Source organism: Ochlerotatus camptorhynchus, unplaced genomic scaffold, assembly GCF_037179485.1.
Source record: "Ochlerotatus camptorhynchus isolate MF236.1 unplaced genomic scaffold, CSIRO-AGI_Acam_v1.1 ptg000839l, whole genome shotgun sequence".
Classification (NCBI taxonomy): domain Eukaryota; kingdom Metazoa; phylum Arthropoda; class Insecta; order Diptera; family Culicidae; genus Ochlerotatus; species Ochlerotatus camptorhynchus.
In genome coordinates, this window is record NW_027041299.1 from 4,057 (window position 1) to 25,779 (window position 21,723).

The 21,723-nt window shown below is 40.8% G+C and overlaps 2 protein-coding genes across 3 annotated transcripts; both read left to right on the forward strand.

Annotated features, from left to right (window-relative positions):
• The first annotated feature begins 1,508 nt into the window (after positions 1-1,508).
• Positions 1,509-11,707, forward strand: LOC135715259 (inorganic pyrophosphatase-like). Of its 2 annotated transcripts, none has more exons than XM_065238587.1 (4): positions 1,509-1,833; positions 10,301-10,967; positions 11,027-11,136; positions 11,661-11,707. In XM_065238587.1, exons 1-4 carry the CDS (start codon positions 1,524-1,526, stop codon positions 11,690-11,692), a joined length of 1,119 nt encoding a protein of 372 aa, XP_065094659.1. In that variant the 5' UTR covers positions 1,509-1,523; the 3' UTR covers positions 11,693-11,707. The 2 variants fall into 2 exon arrangements, with proteins under 2 accessions (XP_065094659.1, XP_065094658.1); XM_065238586.1 differs by lacking the exon at positions 11,661-11,707 and adding an exon at positions 11,270-11,545.
• Positions 11,708-18,293: 6,586 nt separating this feature from the next.
• LOC135715257 (uncharacterized) lies at positions 18,294-19,832 on the forward strand. Its single transcript, XM_065238585.1, has 3 exons — positions 18,294-18,656; positions 18,713-19,212; positions 19,539-19,832. Exons 1-3 carry the CDS (start codon positions 18,395-18,397, stop codon positions 19,830-19,832), a joined length of 1,056 nt encoding a protein of 351 aa, XP_065094657.1. The 5' UTR covers positions 18,294-18,394.
• Positions 19,833-21,723: the final 1,891 nt, after the last annotated feature.

The following is a 21,723-nucleotide window of genomic DNA, read 5'->3' on the forward strand; positions in this document are numbered from 1 at the left end:
GCAGGATGCTCCTGAAATTTCCAGCCGGAATTTAATGCCCTTTCCATCAAGAAGTTCAAGACATTTTTAATTGGCAGCATCTCCTGTATTTAAATGCTAGACGAGCCAACAAAAATTCTTCAATAACAGAAGGAACTTCCCAATCCGAATAGATTCTGGCCGAGGTTTGGAGCTTGGTTGAATGCAGGTTCCTGTTTATAATAAAAAAAACTGTTAATAGGTATTTTAAAGATTTTAATACAAATTGTTTTTACAAAAATTATAAAACTTTGCTGCTTGTTTATTTACACTCTGCTGCTCATCAATGCTATCCGAATCCGATCATGAAGTTTGACACTTCGTCGAGAGCGAAATGTCAAACTTCGTGCTCGGATGGCAGAGTGTAAATAAACGAGCATAAATTCCACCACAGAGGTGGTCTAACGTCGTCTAACCAGCCATACAAAAAAATGTCTAACGTTAGTCTCACGTTAGACTAACATGTTAGATCGAAAGGAGCTGTAACGTCTAACAAAATGTGTCATATCAGTCTAATATTAGACGAACATTAGACTAACGTTAGACCAAATGTTAGTCTAATGGTCTAACGTGTTAGACTAACGTTAGACTCATGTTAGACTAACCTTCCGTGCTGGGTTAACAAATACAGTCGTACACCCATATTCTTGTGTTCGTTCGAACCGTATTTTTCAATAAAAAAAAATTTGTATGTAAACTACGGTTCGAACGAAAACAAGAATATGGGTTGATAGTTTGGCGGATAGAATTTCGATCTATCAAAAACCGGACCCAATATATTTTAGAACAATATTTGAAAAGGTAAAACAAAACTTTGATTGCTCTTTCCTATAGTCAACCGAGCGCAAATTAAAAGCATCATCGGTGGGGGAAACCTTCCCCAACCCGATGATTGTGTTGGTTTTCGTAGGCTACATTAACAAAGTGTAACAAATAGTAACACTTTTGTTCTTTCCCCCCAATGCGTTACGTTATTTCCTAACAGATCCTAATCTCATAACAAACATTGTTTCCACAATTAACATGTCCAGAAACAAGCTTTGCTCTCAAGATAATAATCATCAACATCGAATACCCGTTTAAACACCAAAATGAACATACCTCTTGATAAACGTTTACACCATAATCTGTCAAACGCGGCACTCACACGGTCGCATGCACACTTTCCCATCATCGTTACTTAGAAGCAAGTTTTCATATTTCAAGGTAATTTATGCGGTCGTTGCTAGTGGTAAGCATTGCTTATAATTATCTAACTCGGTTGCCAAATATGTATACTAACTGATCTTAATCCATTTGAGAACAACAGAAATTAATGTTAACAAAATTAATGAATAAGAAAATAACCATTTTAATGTTGTTTTATTACTGATTCCCACCCTACCCTCAACGTCATCAGTTACGCACACACTCGTAAGGCCCAATATATTGAACCTTTCGTGCCTATGGATTTTGCTAGATACCGTAACTGTCTGCTTTACGACCACAATAACACAGTGCTAAAAATGTTTCCATCATGGGTTGGCCGCCGGACGGCAGTCCATCTTCTGACGCGGTGTTTTCAACAGCAGCAGCAACTGCAGTGTCAACTCGGAGTAGTAGCAGCACGTTTTATCCGCACGGAAACCTGTATCGCCGGATTACATTCCGTAGCTGAAGGATCAAGAATCGGCGGTAGAAGTGATTGGAGCAGCAGTCGCAGTTTCGCATCAGAAGCCACGGGAAGCAGTTGCATCAAGATGACTGGAACAGTCAAGAAGTACCACACCGTGGAACGGGGCGCACCAAATTCCACCGACTATCGGATGTTCTTCAGTGAGTAGTTTTGCAACGTTGGTTTTCTCCATTCATGCTAAATTGATTCTGAAATTAAGGTTTGATTTGATGGGGTGAAAGTTTCGTCTGCTGGTGGGAAGGCAATTACTTGTGATTGTTGACAACATAATTAGCGGAAGTGGTGATTTACTATGCATAACCTCAATGCAACTATTTATTGATGTTTTATCGCATATAATATGAGCACCTAATTTTTAATGATGAAATTCGGACGATAGTAATTTACATAACATGATTCAATAATTGATGTTGCTTGCGTGTGTACACATTTCTCTGTCGTAGAGGAGGTGACCTTTGCATGGAACACACCTTATCAACGTGCGCGTAAGATTACTCCTTTTACGTTTGTCTTATCAGTTGATTAGATCTCAGTACGGTCTTCCTTGAAGGTGTGAAGCTTACAAGACAGCATTCTAGGAAAATTAGCTTGACCTGTCTTAAAAGCTAGAATGGTAATCTATAATTTACGTTACGTGCTTGCTTATTACCTTTCCAAATGTATCCAACTCATCAGTTTCGTTTTATTTCCTTGGTAAACGGAATTAGACGTACTCTGTTACCGGTTGCGAGAATGTGCTCTTGCATGTCAATTTGTCGGATAGATAACGATCGACATTGACATTCGTTAATGTAGGAAATAAGTGTGATCATTTCTATGTACCTAATTGCTATTTTCGATTTTCTTAAGTGTGATGTGCACGGCCAACCAGGGACGACTCTGTGACGGAATTCAATTGACTCAGAGCATTTTCTGTCCATAAGAAATTTACTCATCTTTGGGAAAACCTGCAGGAACACATAGCTAATGAAAAACTGCAGGTTTTCCCAAATATGAGTAAATTTCGTATGGAAAGAAAATACTCTGAGTCAATTTTATTCAGTGGCTGAGTCGTTCTGGTTAGTCGTGTAGTTATAGGGAAAATTAAAAACAAACTCGGGCTAGAACTCTTAGGCTGTGTTCCATTTGGCGAATTTTCACTTAAACTTGACAGATGGAAAATTTCCAAATTAACCTGCTATTCCAGCAGACTTATATCTGACAGACAAGGAATCAATTTTGACACACACCTTCTCGAAAATTGGCCGATCAACAACAGAGGGATTTTCGAACATTATAATTTAGTTTCGAAGTGTCAAATTTAAGTGAAAATTCACCAAATGGACCACAGCCTTAGGCTCTGAACCATTTGGTGGATTATTTTAACTTTTGGTTAAAATTTGACAGATGAAAAGTTATCGATTAACCCTGCTATCCGAGCGTGGTTACTTCTGACAGACAAGAAGTTAAATTTTGACGACCGTGGCTCGAAAACCGGTCGATCGACAGCACGGGGATTTTCGAACATAAGAAATAACTTTCGAAATGTCACTTTTAACCACGAGTTAAATTTAACTCGGCAAATGGTTCACAGCCTTAGGAAGCTCTAAGAACCTTCTGATTCTAGACGCATCCTAAGGCTGTGAACCATTTGCTGAGTTAAATTTAACTCGTGGTTAAAAGTGACACTTCGAAAGTTATTTTCCATGTTCGAAAATCTCCGTGCTGTCGATCGACCGATTTTCGAGCCACGTTTTCCAAAATTTAACTTCTTGTCTGTCAGAAATAACCATGCTCGGATAGCAGGGTTAATCGATAACTTTTCATGTGTCAAATTTTAACCAAAAGTTAAAAAAATCGCCAAATGGTTCAGAGCCTAAGCATAATTCCAAAAGAGTTCTGTTATGGTCTCTAAGTAAATTCTGATGGGCATTGATTTATTTAACTTATATACATTGATTTATTTGCAAATAAATTATTTGTAAAATTATTATTTATAGTTCTGAGCATTTCTTTAAAATTTCCTAGGAAATAATGATGGGAATTCCATTCAAACCAATAGGTATCCCGTAATATGTCAATCCGGAATTGGCATTACCCTGATATGTTAATCAGCGAAATTGAATTCCGAGAAATGTGATAACAAGTACCGTAATAAATGGAACCTGATAAAGTCTGGACGTTGTGTGAAGTTGTGCTATTCTCCGCGCTTCACCATCAGCGTTTTCCATAGCATAACAATGTGGTAAATAATTAGTTGTTTACTATTTATTTTTCAGTTGAGGCCATTGCTAACCGGTGTATTAGCGACGCTAAACGCTGATCGCTAGCAAGTTATATTGGAACATATTTTAATCTTTCTGGATTTTTGCGCTTCCTACGCCAGCGTTTTGACTGTTCTCGACTTCTTTGAAGCATTTCCACAGTTATAAAGTGAGAGCTTTCTATGCCAACCAATGCATGTTTGGCAAGCACAATGATATTCCGACCACAGTGGTAAAGAGACTCGAATATACAAAGATCCCTGTGAAGACAAGTCATCTAGAAGTCATCTGTCATTGATCAAAACTTCGCTTGACTTTTGTTTTGGTCACGTTTGTTGTTATTCGAGAAAAATTATTTAGTGTTGTTTGTTTTTCGGTGATCCGGTTTAGAGTATAGTCGCTATATTCATAGTCTGGCGGATAGAATTTCGATCTATCAAAAAGCGGAACCAATTTAATATATTTTAGACCAACAATTGACAAGGTACTATCAAGTTTTATAAACAAAACATTGATTATTCTTTCCTCACAAATCGAACGCAAATTAACGGCATCATCGGATAGGGGAAACTTTCTCCAACCCAAAGATGGTGTTAGTTTGCGTAGGCGAGCATTTAGTCATGAGAAAAGGGTTTCCGAAGTTTTGTTCGCAATAACTGATGTGCTCTTTTCTGTTGTTGGTCGTGATTTGCTCGATTGGTTCCGCTATTTGACAGCTCAATTGGTTCCCGAGATTCTATCCGCCAGACTATGAATATAGCGACTATAGTTTAGAGTTGGTAATCAATCGAATTCCAAGGGGGGGAGGTGGCTGTCAAATACGAACAATCGTCGCCTACCTCGCATAACTGGTTCCAAACGTAAACAAGCCATAAGAAACCTACAGCGTTTGTTTACGTTTGGAACCAGTTTCATACAAGATGATCAGTAGGTTGATTTGACAGCCGGTCCCCCCTAGTCGAATTCAGCTTAGTTAGTTGGTTGTCTTTATTAAGGTAACATATTGTTTAGTTTGACAGGTGCAGGGCTGGTAGCGAGTCACTTTTTTCAAGCCAGTCACTCTCCTTTTTAAGGCCAAGTCTCTAAAGTCATATTTTCTTGTAATCAGTCACTATTTTCAACTTTTTTAGTCAGTTAATCGAAAGCTTCTGCTACGTACAGTCGCATTTGGTCGCTTTCTAGTTCATGCGGTATACAATAGTGTTTTTTTCACTTCGATACTTGCCAGTTATTATCCCGAGAAGTTCCAACGCGTTTCGTTTTAGTGCGCGGAGTGCATTTAGATTCAGAATCTAGTGACGCTGTTCTGAAATTGATACATTACACGCGCTATTCGGTAGTGATAAACAAAAGGCAAACAATTACCTCCGTTGGTATAGCCTCATTCGCTCGCGAATCGTGTATAGTTGTGTGCAAAAAAAAACCCATACTGCTGTTCGTGTGCATCACACTGAGAGTGCTGCTGCTGTGCTGTGACTGCTGTACATGAGGGCATCTCCACCACGGAAGTTATACGACGCTATTCTGGACTTCGCTTGCTGAAAACCGTTCCATGCCATGTCGACTATGAAGTGTGGATGGGACTTCCCCCTCGATGGGGATCCTGGTGGTGGAGCAACGGGTTGTAATACCATTGATGGATCATACAGGGAACGCACAGTTCCCGAATGGATGAAACCACAAAACGTTCATGGCCCACTGACAATCCTACGACTATAACCATTTGAACCAACTGTGCTACCAAAAAATCTGACTGTGGTTAGTCTATCCGTAACGCAATGTTGCGGACTGATCGAGGGTGCATTTCCCGAAAATCGAGGAACCTGCTACGCCCTGAAAGTCAGAAGACCAGAGCAGGTAGATACATTGAAATCTTTGAAAGAACTGTACGATCACACTCCGATCAGCATCGAAGAGCATCCGATTCACAATTATGTGAAGTGTGTAATACACAACTACGAAGTGGTAAATCTCACCGAGGAGGAAGTAAAAGACATCCTAGCAGGGCAAGGCATATCTTCTGTTAGGAGAATCACCCGGAAAGGCGTCGGGGATGATAGGATCAATACACCGATGTTGATTCTAACCGTATCCGGTACTGCGATCCCACAACACGTTTACCTCGGCTACCTCCGTGTACAAACCAGGCCATATTATCCTGCTCCCATGCAGTGTTACAAATGCTTGGAGTTTAGACATACAAAACTGTGCTGTGCCAAAAAAGCAATCTGTGGCATGTGTGCTGGTGATCACGAGGTGGTTCGAGGAGTCACCTGCCGTTTTGCCCCACATTGCCCCAAATGCAAGTCTTCTGAACACCCTGTATCGAGTAAGAAGTGTCCAGTTTACGTGGCCGAAAATGAAATCACCAAAATACGAATTGATCTGGGATTGGCATATGACGCGGCGAAGAAGATCTACCAGCAAAGGCACAATTCTTCACAATCCGGACAAGCAGGTAACATCAGCAATAGCAACGAAAATTGACGGAGGTTGGCGGAAATGGAAGAGCGTTTAAACAAGAAAGATAAGGAAATGGAAGAACAAAAAGACAAATGGAATAAAAAAGCTACAAGACCAGCAAGTTATCACGGACCGACTTCAGCATGACCTGAACATGTACAAAAATCTGTACAGAACGACGAAGAGCCAGCTTAACGAAATATCTCAGCAATACCTAGCCTTGCTCAAGGGAACCGGAAGGGATGCTAAATCCGTCGGACTTCCAGCCCCTCAGGCTGCGTTAGAGTCTAGTCACTCCAGCAAGGCCAACAACAAAGACTTCCAACAATAGCACCAACAGAAACAAAACAAGCCCCGTAAGAGTCGCAGCCGTGGCCAAAAGAGAAACGAGAAACCGAGATGCAAATCGTCTAAACGCTTGCGTTCACCGATCGATCCCAAAGTTAACCAACCTCTCAAAATAAGATCTGCAAACGTCAGTGACAACCGTCACCTTCCGCCGGACATCCTACATGGCCCGTCGGATGATGACCCAGAGATGCAGCCTTAAACCACCAGCTTAATTTCTAGTTGTTCTAAACGATGGAACTCCCACTTTTATGCGGGGGCACGGACACTGCAATCGATGTATCATTGGCCAGTAGAGATACAACGAAGCGTCTAATATGATCCTGTCTTGAGGACCCTCTGGATAGTGACCACCGCCCCATTGTAATCGGTATCAACAGTAAACCCCTCGAGATATCTCGACGCCCTCGCTGGCGTTACGATCAGGCGGATTGGGCCGCATTTGAAACGGCCATAGAGAAAAGTCTAGATGTCAATAAGCCGTCTAGTATCGATCAACTCACCACCACTATCTACGATGCTGCTAAAGGTTCCATACCTAGGACTAGTGTCATTCCCGGCCGTAAAGCCCTGCATTGGTGGTCTCCGGAAACCAGGGCGGCTTTCAAAGCTAGAAGGAAGGCAATGAGAGCAGTGAAGAGACTTCCGAAGAATGATAGCAGAATATCGATCAAAGAGAAATAAATGCAGACAAATCATCAGAGATGCCAAACGCAGGAATTGGGAAGATTTCATTGACGGGATCAATAGTAACCAGTCTACTACCGAACTGTGGGGTAGGGTATACTCCCTAAGCGGAAAGAGGAGAACAAAAGGCTTTGGACTTGTCTAAAACTTATAACACACGCAGGCAAAAGAACGTAAGAATTCCATAAGAAACACATATGAATTCTAGCCATAAGAAATGAGTGTGAATTTTTTTGATATGCCTTATAAAAAATAATGTTGACAAAAAATAATAAATCGGAGAAGACTGGAACCGTAAAATGGATGTTAAGGTTAGGGGGCCCGTGTGTTGACCACTCGTCTTTCAACGCTTGGGAAAATGAAATGGTTAAAGGCATATAAGAGCTACCTCATGTTACCAGAAAATCATTCATAAGTCACGCTTATGAAATTCATATATGTTGTTCATAAGTCGAGCCTTATGAAATTCTTAGGTCTATTTGCCTCAGTGCAGGACATGGACACCCTTCGTCTTAAAGCAATTATCTGAATGGGGCCTATCCGGCCACATACTTCACTTTGTCCAGAATTTCTTCAAGAACAGAACCTTCCAAGTCGGCATCGGGAATCATAGGTCTAATCATCGCAAGGGAAGAGACTTAAGTCCCCCAGGGCTCTGTTCTCACAGTCACACTGTTCCTAGTGTCTATGAACGGAGTCTTTGGGGACCTTCCCAAAAATATATACATATTTGTTTATGTTGACGACATCGTCCTCGTTGTTTTCGGACATAGACCAGTTTCACTTCGGAGAAAGCTTCCAGCAGCTGTCAATGCCGTTAAAAGATGGGCCAAATCGGTAGGTTTTGAGTTGTCACCGAGCATGAGTAACTTTACGCACATCTGTAAAAGCCGACACCGGGCGGAGTCAAACCCTATCAAAATAGAAGGCAACACAGTGCCATACAAAACCAGCTGTCGCATTCTCGGCGTCTATCTAGACGCCGAGAAACCTCCAAAAACATTTCAACACGGTCCGCCTATTACGCTTGATAACGAACCGTCGGAATCACAGTAACCGCGATACAGCGCTCCGAGTTTCCACTGCCATCGTAACGAGCAGACTGTTATACGGTATAGAACTCACCTGCCGATCTTCAGACGAGATTTTGTAGAAACTAGGACCAACCTACAATCGCTGCATAAGAATAGTCTCTGGTTTGCTACCATCCACGCCGGCGTCGTCAGCGTGTGTCGAAGCTGGAGTGTTACCTTTCCATTACATCATGGCCATAACCACCTGCTCGAGAGCTTTGAGCTTCATGAAAAAGACATATGGAGATGAGGAGGGAGTGTTCCTCCTAAGGGAGGCTAACAAACTCCTTCAGAAACTGGCTCATCAGGAACTCCAACCGATAGCTGAATTAGACCGGATCGGAGGCCAAGGGTGGGACTCTTCCAAACCGAAGGTCAACTGGTCTTTTTAACGTTCTTATAAAGTCGAAGAGAGTAAGGCTGGAGTTATAAGTACTTTCAATCGTATGAAAGCGACGACGTTAGATGATTTAATATAAACCGATAGTTCCAAGGCCAATTGCAGAGTAGGTGTTGGTGTGTCAGGAAGAGATCTTGTGATACACCAGCGGCTACCAAACATGTGATCAGTCTTCTCGGCTGAGGCCATAGCTATTCATCAAGCAGCGACCACTGCAAAGGCAACTTAAACTGCCATATTATCAGACTCCGCGAGTGTCCTTAAAGCCCTTAAAACGGACCATATACGTCACCCATGGGTACAAATGATCCGGGCGACAGTGAAACCCGACACTCTTTTCGTTTTGATTCCCGGAAACTGTGGCATCCCGGGCAATGAAAGCGCAGATAAGCTTGCGGCCTTAGGTCCAGATTCGCAGCTACTCACCACACAGGTACCCTTTGAAGATGTCAAAACCTGGGTTAAAAACATAATTTCGGTAGCTTGGACAGTAGCATGGCAACAAGAGAGAGACCTTTTTCGTCGTAAGGTCAAAGGTGAGACTACCAAATGGAATGACCAATAGAAAAGATTAACGAATCCTATCTAGGTTGCGAACCGGCCACACGAATTAGTCACTTCCAAGTCGGGACGATACGATCAAAGCCTATGCGATTTTTGTGGGATTCGGCAGTCTGTCGAACACATTATTGCTGTTTGCCCTCAGTATCAAGATTCGAGAAGAATATACGGACTAGAAACTGGTAAAAGAGATATTCTTGCTAATGACCCTTCAACAGAAACAGCTTTGCTCTGTTTCCTTAAAGACACAAAACTGTACGAATGAATTTAGCTGACATCAACCAGGGGAACTTCTAAACAACAACAAAGTGCGCCACTACAGGACTACGATTAAGGTTTCTTAATGAACAACTTTACTGACTTGATGATGAACAACGCAAGTAAACCGGACATTTCAATTTATGGAACTTTATAAAATAATTGTTATGAAAACTACGTAATATGCTTTGCCAAGGGGGTCTCCTTCGATGCCTCAGATTTAATTGTAATCCTGCGGGAGAGATCGAAATATGTTGAAGTGGAGATGAATGACTGTATTAAGAGTTAAAAGTTAAGTCCCTTTAAATATATGGAGAGTTGTTTGTAGCAGTGATGGAAAAGTTCGCGAAAACTCACTATGACTCGCGAACTTTTCCGTTGGTGAACTTCGTGAAATATCGCGAACTTTTCCAACACTGGTTTGTAGTCACTTTAACCATTTTTATAGTCTGTGACAACACTGCCAACAAGTTTTAAACATGACAAAAATCAAGCAGTTTTCCTTTAGCTTGCAAAACGAAGTCGATCGACTCCTCAGTACCCAGATCTCAACAACCCACACTCTTTCTTTCAGAAACCGAGGACGCCCAATCGATCTCGCCTATGCATGACATTCCGCTGTACGCCAACGATGCCAAAACGGTGTTCAACATGGTTGTAGAGGTACCTCGCTGGACCAACGCAAAGATGGAAATCTCTCTGGCCGATCCTCTGAACCCCATCAAGCAGGACGTCAAGAAAGGCAAGTTACGGTTCGTGGCCAACTGCTTCCCTCACCACGGATACATCTGGAACTACGGAGCACTACCGCAAACGTGGGAAAATCCCGACCATCTGGACCCGAACACCGGTTGCAAGGGTGACAACGATCCAATCGATGTGTTGGAAATCGGCTCCCGTGTGGCCAAGCGCGGTGAGGTTGTCCAGGTTAAGATCCTCGGAACGGTCGCCTTGATTGACGAGGGTGAAACCGACTGGAAGATTATCTCAATTGATGTGAACGATCCGGTCGCTGATCAGCTGAACGACATCAATGATGTGGATAAGGTGTTTCCGGGATTGCTCAAGGCCACGGTTGAGTGGTTCAAGATTTATAAGATTCCGGACGGCAAACCGGAGAACCAGTTTGCATTCAACGGAGAGGCTAAGGATGCTGCTTTTGCGACCAAGGTAGTTGAGGAAACCCACAAATTCTGGGAAACATTGATCAATAAGACAGTGGAAGTTAGTGGCATCTCTTGGTACGTTCTATTTCGGCTTATTTTAATAGTATTAATAATGTTAATGCTTCTTACAACAGTTTGAACACGATGGTTGAGGGATCTCCCTATCTGTTGGCCGCTGATGCTGCCGAAGAGCTGTTGACTAAGAGTTCCAATGAAGGAAAGTCCGAGCCCCACAGCGATGTCAGTAAGTACCATTCGTTATTTTTTTGTACACGGTTATGGTTTCCAGTTCCTATTATGTTTTGCTCGCTTCTACTGCTTCACCTTCCGCCATTCAATGATTTTGTTTTCCCTTCCATTTCCCGCAACTGTTGTAGTTTACAAGTGGCACTTCCGCGAAGAGAATTCCTATTCCAAGTTGTAGTTCTGCGTTATCATCTCCCCGACGAGACCACGCATTCCCACTAATGTACGTTGGAACAAACGAACCGCAATTGACGTCTCCACGCTGCTTACCGTAGAATTATGTAATATTTATTTCATCGTGACTTTTCGGTGGATATGGTCTAGAAAAGGTTGATTATCTGTTAATTTTAATAGCTCGTTTTAATTTAGTAGTGCAAGTAAATCAACGGCCTGAATGCTTTTATGAATTTGTTCGTTTTGAATTGCATGGATTATCCGAACAACAGTCCCTTGCATTACTTTAATTGCATTAAATGTACACTATTTTTCAATCTGAATAACTTCACTCTCGCTTCTTTTCAGTTGACAAATGGCATTACATTACCCTGAAGTAAGGCAGAACCGCACTCGTCGACGTTACCAAACAATTAAGCCAGAAAAGTATGAAAATTAATATCTAGAAGATTTAACATGAACAACAAAACATATGATGAAATGCATTTTAAATAAAAGCACTCGAAACTAGCAATAGTTTTAATGTAAAATTTATGACCATCACAGAGGATAGTCCAAAACGCAAGATAGTTCTAACACTTTCTATTGGATAACAATAAAAGTGCTGGTTACAAACATCAAACGAAAAGGTTGCGAGTTGTACTTATGACAGACCAGGGGTTGAAATAGTCGACGTTTTTTACTACACTCGCTTCGTTGTCGTGCGCGACAGTCTGTTTGTATTCGAACACTCATGCTCTACCGTCATCTCTCTCACACAACACGAGCGGTAAAATAACATTCGAGCTAAAAGAAAATTATCAAAATAGCTATCATATGACATGTGTGATTTCGTTGTTATTCCTCCATTTGGTGTAAATCAAACCATTTCTGATCAGAAATATTATTACTAGGACATCATTGCTTGCTATTTTCAGAATTCACACAAGTACACCATCAGCAGCTCTTATTATGATAAAAACTAAAATACATACATTCGTGACGGTCTTCGGTGACAGTGTCGTATGACAGAGCCTGTCATATGACATTTTAGTTTGGTACTGTACTATGAAAGCTTGTTTTGCAAGTGTCGGAGGCAAAGGCAGTCAATTATCACAGAAAATGTGTCGACTACCGTGACCGCTTACAAGTCTGTGACAGACATGATTTTAGTATCGTTGTGCCAACCGGTAGTAACTGACGATTTTAAATTGGCTCACTACTTGACTAGCCTATTGGTAGCAAGCAAATCGATTAACGTATCCCATTCCAGTCGAAATTATAGTACTATACAATGACAGATAAAATGAGGGGCTTGTGGATTTTCCTATGTTTCGAGGGAAGCAGCGATTAGCTTGGGACCGAAGAGAGCACCAAAGTTGAGCACGTTTCTTCGGGACCTTCTGGTCTTAGAATAACCTCTATGGTTGTACGATAGTTTCAAGTTAATGGCCCAAGGAATCCGGAAACTCCCAGGAACAATGTGTCTTCTATTGATTGGGGTCTCAAATTTCTCAACAACTGTTACCTTGTTCAAAAACCGTGTCGAATATCGATTTCTGATCACTTCATGTTGTTTCTGTTCCGGAAATATTCAAACTTAAAATCATAATCTTTCTAGATAATTCTTAAAATAGAGCTAACGTAAGACCTTATTATTGCTTATGCCACATAGTGAGAAAATTTTCAACTTATATGTCTAGCACCTGGTCATAGTCATGAGAATAACTTAACAAACACTAATGACATACGTGACATATATTATGTCACGCTCTAAGGGGGGGAGGGGGGGATCTAAGATTTTGTGACAAGCAATGCATTAGGTATAGGAAAAACGTCACGATAGGGGGGTAATTTTTTGCTCGATTTAGCGTGACATAATTAATGCATGGGCCCTAATGTGAGATATGGTTAATATTTCAATATATACACTAAAAAAATTTCACACGTTTGATCGAAGTGTTTAAACACTTGATTTTCTAAATGCACAATCACATTTACTTTAAGTGTATTTCACCTTGGTTCAATGTGTTATACACGTTAATTTATAGTGTTTCAAACTTTGAAGTGTTGAAAATCTTTCACTATCTATTCAAGTGTATTGCACATTGAATCACGCTATGTATGTATGTATGTATGTAAGGTAGCCACCATCCCTTCGAAGATCTTGTCTTGTATGCAGCTCCACTTAATAGCAAGATCAATTTGAGCTACCGATCTGAATTCACAATATCACTGTATGAAGGGCCAAAAACGGTGGGGTGGACCCGTAAGCAGAGACACTTACGCGAAATCCACGGGAATTTAAGAATCTCCTTCCAACGATACGATCCAACAAATCGAATAACGCAATTCGCAATACTTATTAAGCTTCCTACAGGATGGTTTGTTAAGAAGGGCGCGTCAATCTCACTGAAACTGTTGGAGTAGAATTCACACCATCACAATCGAATCGGTAGGATAAAGAAAATGATAGTGTTTATTCCCTCCTAGACTCCGGTTGTCATACCACTCCAATCGTCCAGTTTCAGGTCAAATGATACCCTGATGCTCCCTCCCAACCCAGTATTTATTTATATATATATATAGTAAACATATGTAATGGAGAAATGAAATATATCAGAACATTAAAATACGTAATAATGAAAATACATTTTTATGGATAAAAAAACTGTTATTCCGCAATGAAAATAATAATTATTTTACATACAATATGATGCAGCTCTATGTCTCCTCAGCTCCCAATAAGGAAGATGTAACCCTGAAATTTCCAACAAAAGACACAGAAAAGGAGATTTTGTTAGTAAGTTGGGTTCGTTGGATCAGGATTCACCTTGATAAGTGATGCGACCATGGTTTTAAATGAATCAGTGTTATCATGCATTATACTTGGATTTGCCCGAAGCCAAAACCAAATGGTGTATCATTGGGCTTTATTACGGGTGTCACTACACGGTGATAAGAAAGTGATACTCAGAATAAGAGCCGTGATTACCGTACAAATCAAATGGGAATCACTTCACCGTGACGACAAGTGACAACTTTTCACCGTGATGTGACATCCGTAATAAGCCCCCTTATAATATAAATCTGAAGACGTTCCATCATCGAAATGCTGAAAATGAACTTAGAGCATGAGCATGAGCAAAATTGATCGCCCACGACTGCCAACACCAAAGAGCTGAAAACCAATTCAAACAAATCAAATCAACAGACAAAACCAGGGTGAAAGCTGTAAGAGTGAATCATTACAGTATAAATCTAGTGATGTTCCGTCATCAAAGAGCTGGAAGAAAACTCAAATAATTTAAATCAATAGATCCAGTCTGAATGAAGGCTGCAAAAAGAGAATAATTATACAGCAATGACCCCATTTTGTCAGCTAGCAAAGTATGCGTATCTTAAACATTCATCTTGAAGGAGGAAGGTATGAAATTACAATTATGTGGAATTATTGAAAATTAACAGTCTGATGCGCGGAGAGATTGACAGGATCGGGTCATAACTGTAATGTGAATATTAGGAAGATTTATCATCATCAAACTATTCTTGAATTGACCTGGAAGAATGCTTGTGAATAATTGTTATACAGATAAATTAAATTGATAAACTAAATGGTTCAAACAACAACTCCAGCCTGTAAAAAAGCTGAAAATAGGGAATCTTTACAATGTGGATCCCCGACGGTCTTCTACTCAGTAAGCAAAAGCGGCAGCCACCAGGCTAGTCGATCTGCTCAATTTAAATATTGAAACCTTATTTTATGAAGTTCTTAAGAATACCAATTGAAACACAATGTAAACAAATAAAAGTTAAGAGTCTCATCCGAATCAAATGATTCCAAACGATACGCATTCATAGAAATTAAGTTTAAATAGACAAAAGTAGAAAAATGGAACAATCTCACCAAATCAGTCCAACTGAATCCCTTGCAAGCAGCTATGTCACGCTTGGTGTAGTAGCTCCGATCATAGACCCACCCTACGGGGATCAATCCTCTGGTCGAATGTAGTCGATTGTTCCATGACGCGAACACGAAGCGACCGCTCACAAAATCATACAACGCGTAAGCAAACTGAAATCAAAAACTATCACACGCGACGCCACAAATTTCTGTACCGGGAGCACAAGCGAAGAAAAAAAAACAAACAACGCAGATAGTGACACTTCTTCTGATGCCTGCAAACATGATGCATCACGTTTTCTTTTTCGATTCCAAAACTTCTCGGAAAGCGAGAAAACCACCAATCACACACGTATAACCGTCCGGGAGGCAGAGTGCCAGCGCTAATCTGGCAAAATCAGCGAACGCACGCACAAAACAGAAATAAACTTATACACAACCGTATCCGAACAGGTTCGAAGCTGAACTGATTGCACATTGAATCACGCTACTGTTCAAAACAGATGGATTTAAAGTGTTTTGCATTTCACTACGATGTGAATTGCTTGCTTAGAAAGGTAAACATCGATAACAAGAGTTGTGACTTTATCCTATCAACCTGCCTCATATATGAGAACAACCGTGGCACAGTGAGATCGAACGAAGACTCCGGCAGCAGCATACCCCAACAGTCCATGATAGAATCCCAAATCAGACCCATTAAAAATATATGTGAAAGCTCTGGCCTCTGGCAGTTTTGTTTATATATTTGTCGATTCATTTTTATAGTCGGTTAAGTAGAATTCGATAAAGTAGAATATTGTAGAATATTGAACTGTGGTGTGCAAAGCTATTGATATCACCATATGAGGCACATAGAATCCAAGTGTGTCACAATTCAACTCCATAGTGTTCAGGCATGGTTCATAGCATAAGATTCACACATGAAATGGATGTGTTTCACAATAAGCGCAAAATTAAGTGTGAGACACATGATGATGGCGTGTGGAATTTTTTGAGTGTAGCATAATCCAGAAACTCACACATAGCAACGCGTAGTGCAAAATATTCAGCTACCAATTATAAAGGGCGATTCAATAATGACGTCCGCATATATATCAATTTTATCACCTCCCTTCCCCCTGCGTCACGCTTTTTCTAATACCTATTACACGTTCTGTCCTGAATTCTAAGACCACCTTACTTACCAATCTAACTTACTAAGGCCTTGTTGTCCTCTGCTGTCCGAAGAAGTCGTCTCCACTCTACTCGATCCATGGCCACAGTTCGCCAGTCTCGTAGTCTGCGAAGGGTCCACAGGTCACCTTCTACTTGGTCGATCTACCTTGCCCGCTGCGCGCCTCTTCTTCTTGTTTCTGTTGGGTCGCTTTCTAGAACCATTTTCACTGGGTCGTCGTGCGGCATTCTTACGACGTGCCCAACCCACCGTAGTCGCCCAATTTTTGCAATGTGGACGATGGATGGTTCTCCCAGCAGCTGGTGCAATTCGTGGTTCATTCGCCTCCTCCAGGTTCCGTCATCCATCTGCACTCCACCGTAGATGGTACGCAACACCTTCCGTTCGAAAACACCAAGGGCAGGTCCTCCACGAGCATAGTCCAGGTCTCGTGGTCGTAGAAGACCACCGGTCTAATCAGCGTCTTGTAGACAGTCAACTTCGTGCGGCGGCGAATTTTATTCGACCGGAGCGTCCTCCGGAGTCCAAAGTAGGCACGATTCCCAGCCATAATGCGACTAAGACCGCCCCTCTCCCTAAATAGTGGGAGTCATATTTTAATCGCCCTTAGGTCTATCATTTACTGAGCGTAATTGGACGAATACAGTATCTTTGTTAAAACATTTCAATACGTCTCATTGATGTATTCCATTCACCTGTGATTTTTATTATATGTGGTAGATATGTATTACAATACATCTTTTAGAGCCTCCCTTAGAATTGTGGATAAAGGAGCACAGTTAAAATTAAGACCACACTGGCGATGGCTGTGTTCTCATTCTGGTCCAGTCAAAGAATTTTCGGGTTGGAAAACTTCTCGACTTCCTTGGGAATAGGGTATGTACAAGTGATTTTGATCCATTCTCTTCATCGACTTTCTCTTTTGATAATCTCGGCTTTACCAACCAATTTCACACTATTTCTGCTGCATAGTTTGATAAAGGAGGTTATCATCTGTCATGAAGGATAGCAACCGCATCAAGGAATATGTTTACCGCTGAATTATTAAATAAATACATAGTCAATGAAGAGAATCAATCAAAATCAATTGCACCCCTTTGCCTTTAACCCCATCAGTTGTGAGCAAGCGTAAAGTTCAGGTTGGAGGATAATAGCCAAAGAATAAAAAGAAGAAGATTACATTTTTTTTTTCTTTAAACCATTTGGCACAAATTGCATGAAGCAAGTTTGCATAACTGTGGCTACTCAATTAGAATATCGAATGAATCATAAAATTAATAGATAAATGCAGAAAGGACCCCTTGAATTGTTAATCTAGATATATAGTCAATCCGCAATTGGTGAACGCCAAGCGGACCGTTGCGTCGAAGATCCTATCGAGGAACCGAGGGTCACGGAAGATCAGCCAACGCATGATAATGTAACCCGTGAGGATGGAAGAGGTCAGCCAGCTACGCCAGCTACGTGGTCGAGCGACCAAACGAAATTATAGAAAAGTTCTCCTCGAAAAGCAGACCGACGATCTCAGCAAGATAAAGCTGCATGTATCGGATTGTGCTCGATATTCGCGTTAATCGTACGATTTACACAAGAAGCGGTTTGAGTTAGAAATGAAGCGTTTTCAGCCGGACGAGGAGAAATTCAACTTCAACAAGCAAATGCTGCTCGAAAAGCAAAAGCATAAAAGTCAGCAGCTACAATATCAGTTGCAGCTGCTTAAATATAAGAAGCAGAAGCTCGATTTTGAGATGGGACGGAAAACAACTGGCAGTACTAATGCTGAAGATGAACACGAAGAGGCGGAACGGGACGATAGTGACGATGCAATGAGCTTTATACAAAGGTGAGGAAATCCGCACTAATACACACAAATAGATCAGCTGATTAGTGTTGTTTACTTTTTCCTCTCGCGTTGCCTACGTCACCATTTGTGTTTACGTTTTGATACTAGCAGTTTTTTCATCGCTGCTCGGTGTAAGTTATCTGTTTAAATCGTTTCAGCCAGTGAATCTTTCGTTAATAATGCCGAAGTGTGCAGTGAATGTGTGCTTGTTTTCTTCTGCGGAAGCTGAAATAAGTGAAAGAACCGTGAGCTTCCATGTGTTTCCGAAGGACGGTAAAGCGCGGTCCCACTGGGTCAAATTTTGTGGACTCAACAGTGACCCGGGAAAAACCCTGTATATTTGCTCGCAGCATTTTTCCAATGAATGCTTTAAAAATAATGCCACCATCCAAAATATGGTGATGCCAGCAAGCAAGGCACGAAACATACTAGTAAAGAATGGTAAGTTTTTAATTTTTTACGTCACGCGTATCAATATTTATTAGCTTTTGTTGTAGCGTGTCCCACCATACGGAAACCATGTGTACCGGTATCCCATGTATCCGGTCGTGAAAAACGACGTGCATTGAAAGAAAGGAAAAAGATGGTAGAAGCGCTTCTCGAGGTACACGAAAAACAGCATCCGGTTGACCAGCAGTTCGAGGATTCATGTTCACAGGAGCCATCTGAATGTTTTGTTCCAATGTCGGATGCAACTGAACAGACTGAAACTGTCGCTGTCAGCTCCGGATCAAACCTTGATGTCCTTCTGGAAGCAATCGAATTATCGGGAGGAGTACATGATTCTGGATTTTTCGACGTCGATGCAAGTCCGGTTGATTCGATTCACGTTCGTGCCGATTTAGAATCCACCCGCATTGAGCATTCCTCTAGCACCACCGCTGCAACCAGTGCTACAAAAGTAGGAAATCATGTTGCAAGATTAAACAGCCAAGTACGGCGCTTGAAAAGTACGGTCCAAGCACGAAACGATAAGATCAAGAGCTTGCGCTTGCGGGTAAGTCTTCTTTACTTCATTGAAAATCGATAATAAAAGGCTTCATCCACAGACAACACTAAATGCCAATCATCATTTATTCATTTAAGGGTTGATTTATATGTTTATTTGACCCCACTGGTGGGACGCGTAGGCATCTAATATGGAGTTCGATGCTCCACTCTTCCGTGATCTATTGAGTGCTCTGCCCTTCATACTGATATCCACAGGGTGCTCAACAGATGACGGTAGTGTCTTATAGCCGATGATTTGCAATCGAATTTGTTCATGGTGTTATGTCGGTTTGTCTATGATTCAACCTTGGCTTAAACATTTTTTTTTAACAGGTGATGCAGAACAACCAAAAATTCATCGCGCTGATGAACGTGATTAAAACAAAAGACAAGGAGTTGAAAGAGAAAGAACGACAACTTTGCGAAAAAGACTGTGCTGTGGAACATCTTCGAAAGGCCTGTGGTGAGCTAAACGATGTGAGAGAAGCCCACATAACCCAGCGTGTGAGAAAAGAGTTTGCCAAAGTTTTCACAGAGAACCAAATTGATTTGATACTTGGCAATAAGAAAAAAGTGGTTTGGACAGCGGAAGAAATTGCAAAGTCGTTCTCGTTGAGGTATGATTAAAATTTTTTTTAAATACACTACCCATCATAAAAAAACAGAATTTTCACTTAAACTTGAAAAATTCACTCCTCCTTTGTAATCTTGATGTCATTTTGTATTTTACAAGATGATTTATGACTTTCCTGTAGTGATTCTCTTCTCTACAAACTGGTTCACAACTTTTTTGAAGTGATTTAATAAATTTGCTAGTATTAGATAGTAGTAGTATTCCATAGATTTCTAAGGTGTTTTAGTTCTTGAATACTAATTTACTATTTTTCTGAATTGATTAAGTAAATAGCAAAGTGATTATTGATTTTTCTAAAGTGATTCACTAATCAGTAATTGATTCTAAACTTTCCTGAAACGATTCCTTACTTTGTAAAACTTTCCTGAAATTTTTCGCTAAATTAAATGTTTATAATGGAAATTATGTTTATAACGTTTTACAGATACCACAGCAAAGTCGCTTATGAAGTGCTACGATCAGAATTTAAATACCCTCTGCCATCCTTGCGAAGCTTGCGTGAATGGGCATCTAAAATCAATATGCGACAAGGATTTTTGGAAGACGTGTTGACTTTTCTTCAAATTGCCGGTGCTCGCATGTCTGATCGAGAAAAAATCACCGTTTTAGTGTACGATGAAATGTCTGTTAACTCCACCTGCGAGCTCGATAAGAGAAACGATGACATCATTGGACCACATTCGGAGATGCAATTAGTAATGGCTAGAGGATTGTTTTCCCAATGGAAACAACCGATATATGTCGGTTTTGACGTGCAGATAACCAAGCCGCTCCTTGAAGACTTGATTACACGGTTGCATAAGATCGGATTCATAGTCGTCGCCAATGTCCATGATTGTGGAGGTGGTAATCGCGGTGTATGGAGAGATTGCGGTGTCAACTATGAAACGAAGAGGACATCGATGAAACATCCAGTAACTGGAAATGACATTTTCTTCTTTCCTGATGCTCCTCATCTTTTAAAGCTTATTCGTAATTGGTTGTTGGATGCCGGATTTCTTCATAAAGGTGAAACAATGTCATCGTCAAACCATGCATCAATTTACAAATTTTACTATTTTGATCTAAAACAGGAAAACTCGTCACGAAAAAGTTCCTGGAATTGCTCGTTCGAAAGACTTCCACGTTGAAGAGGCCTTTGACTGAAAATGGAGAGTCAGGTTCCGTAGAATTCAATTCTCTATTTAAATTGTCTTTTAGACATCTATCTGTTCATGGCTCAGAACGACAAAACGTGAGATTGGCTGCCCAGCTATTAAGCCATACCACGGTAATTAATTTAAGAAGACACTTCGGTCAGTACGAGGAAGCTTGCCTGCTGGCGGAGGTAATTAAAACCGTAGACAAATGGTTCGATTTGATGAACTCATATAGCCTGAAGCAAAACATACCATCAAAAAAATGTTATGGAATGGAATTGGAACTTCAAAATCAGATTCTAGACAATATGGAAGCATTGATGCTGGATATACGAGTATTGGAGAAGCATTGTCTTCCTGCTTGTGCGAATATGAAGGTAAGTTTTTAGATTAACAAACTAACACAATTTAATAATATTCAATTCGATATTTCCAGCTATTTCAGCAAGCAATCCTAATTTCTATCGAGTCAACTAGAAAACTGTTGATTGAGGTGCGTACAATGCCTAATCTGGAAGATGGTTTTATCATGACTTATAAAGTCAATCAAGATTGTGTAGAGAATGAGTTCGCAATGGTTCGCCTCAACGGAGGCACACATGATCACCCATCACCCCTGCAAGCCCTGGACCGCTTAAGACTGATGATTCTCGGGAAAGGCTTGTCAAAGCAAGTTAAAGTCAACCAAAATACACAGAATATTTTGATAGAAGAGGATTATCTTATCGCAAAGGTGTTCCGTAAA

Bases quoted from the DNA above. Each gene is read 5' to 3' on its own strand.
- LOC135715257 (XM_065238585.1), top strand. From the start codon at position 18,395: ATGCCGAAGTGTGCAGTGAATGTGTGCTTGTTTTCTTCTGCGGAAGCT. The intron at 18,657-18,712 runs GTAAGTTTTTAA...CTTTTGTTGTAG, and splicing joins AAACATACTAGTAAAGAATG to CGTGTCCCACCATACGGAAA. The intron at 19,213-19,538 runs GTAAGTCTTCTT...TTTTTTTAACAG, and splicing joins TCAAGAGCTTGCGCTTGCGG to GTGATGCAGAACAACCAAAA.
- LOC135715259 (XM_065238586.1), top strand. From the start codon at position 1,524: ATGTTTCCATCATGGGTTGGCCGCCGGACGGCAGTCCATCTTCTGACG. The intron at 1,834-10,300 runs GTGAGTAGTTTT...TCTTTCTTTCAG, and splicing joins CGACTATCGGATGTTCTTCA to AAACCGAGGACGCCCAATCG. The intron at 10,968-11,026 runs GTACGTTCTATT...TTCTTACAACAG, and splicing joins GAAGTTAGTGGCATCTCTTG to TTTGAACACGATGGTTGAGG.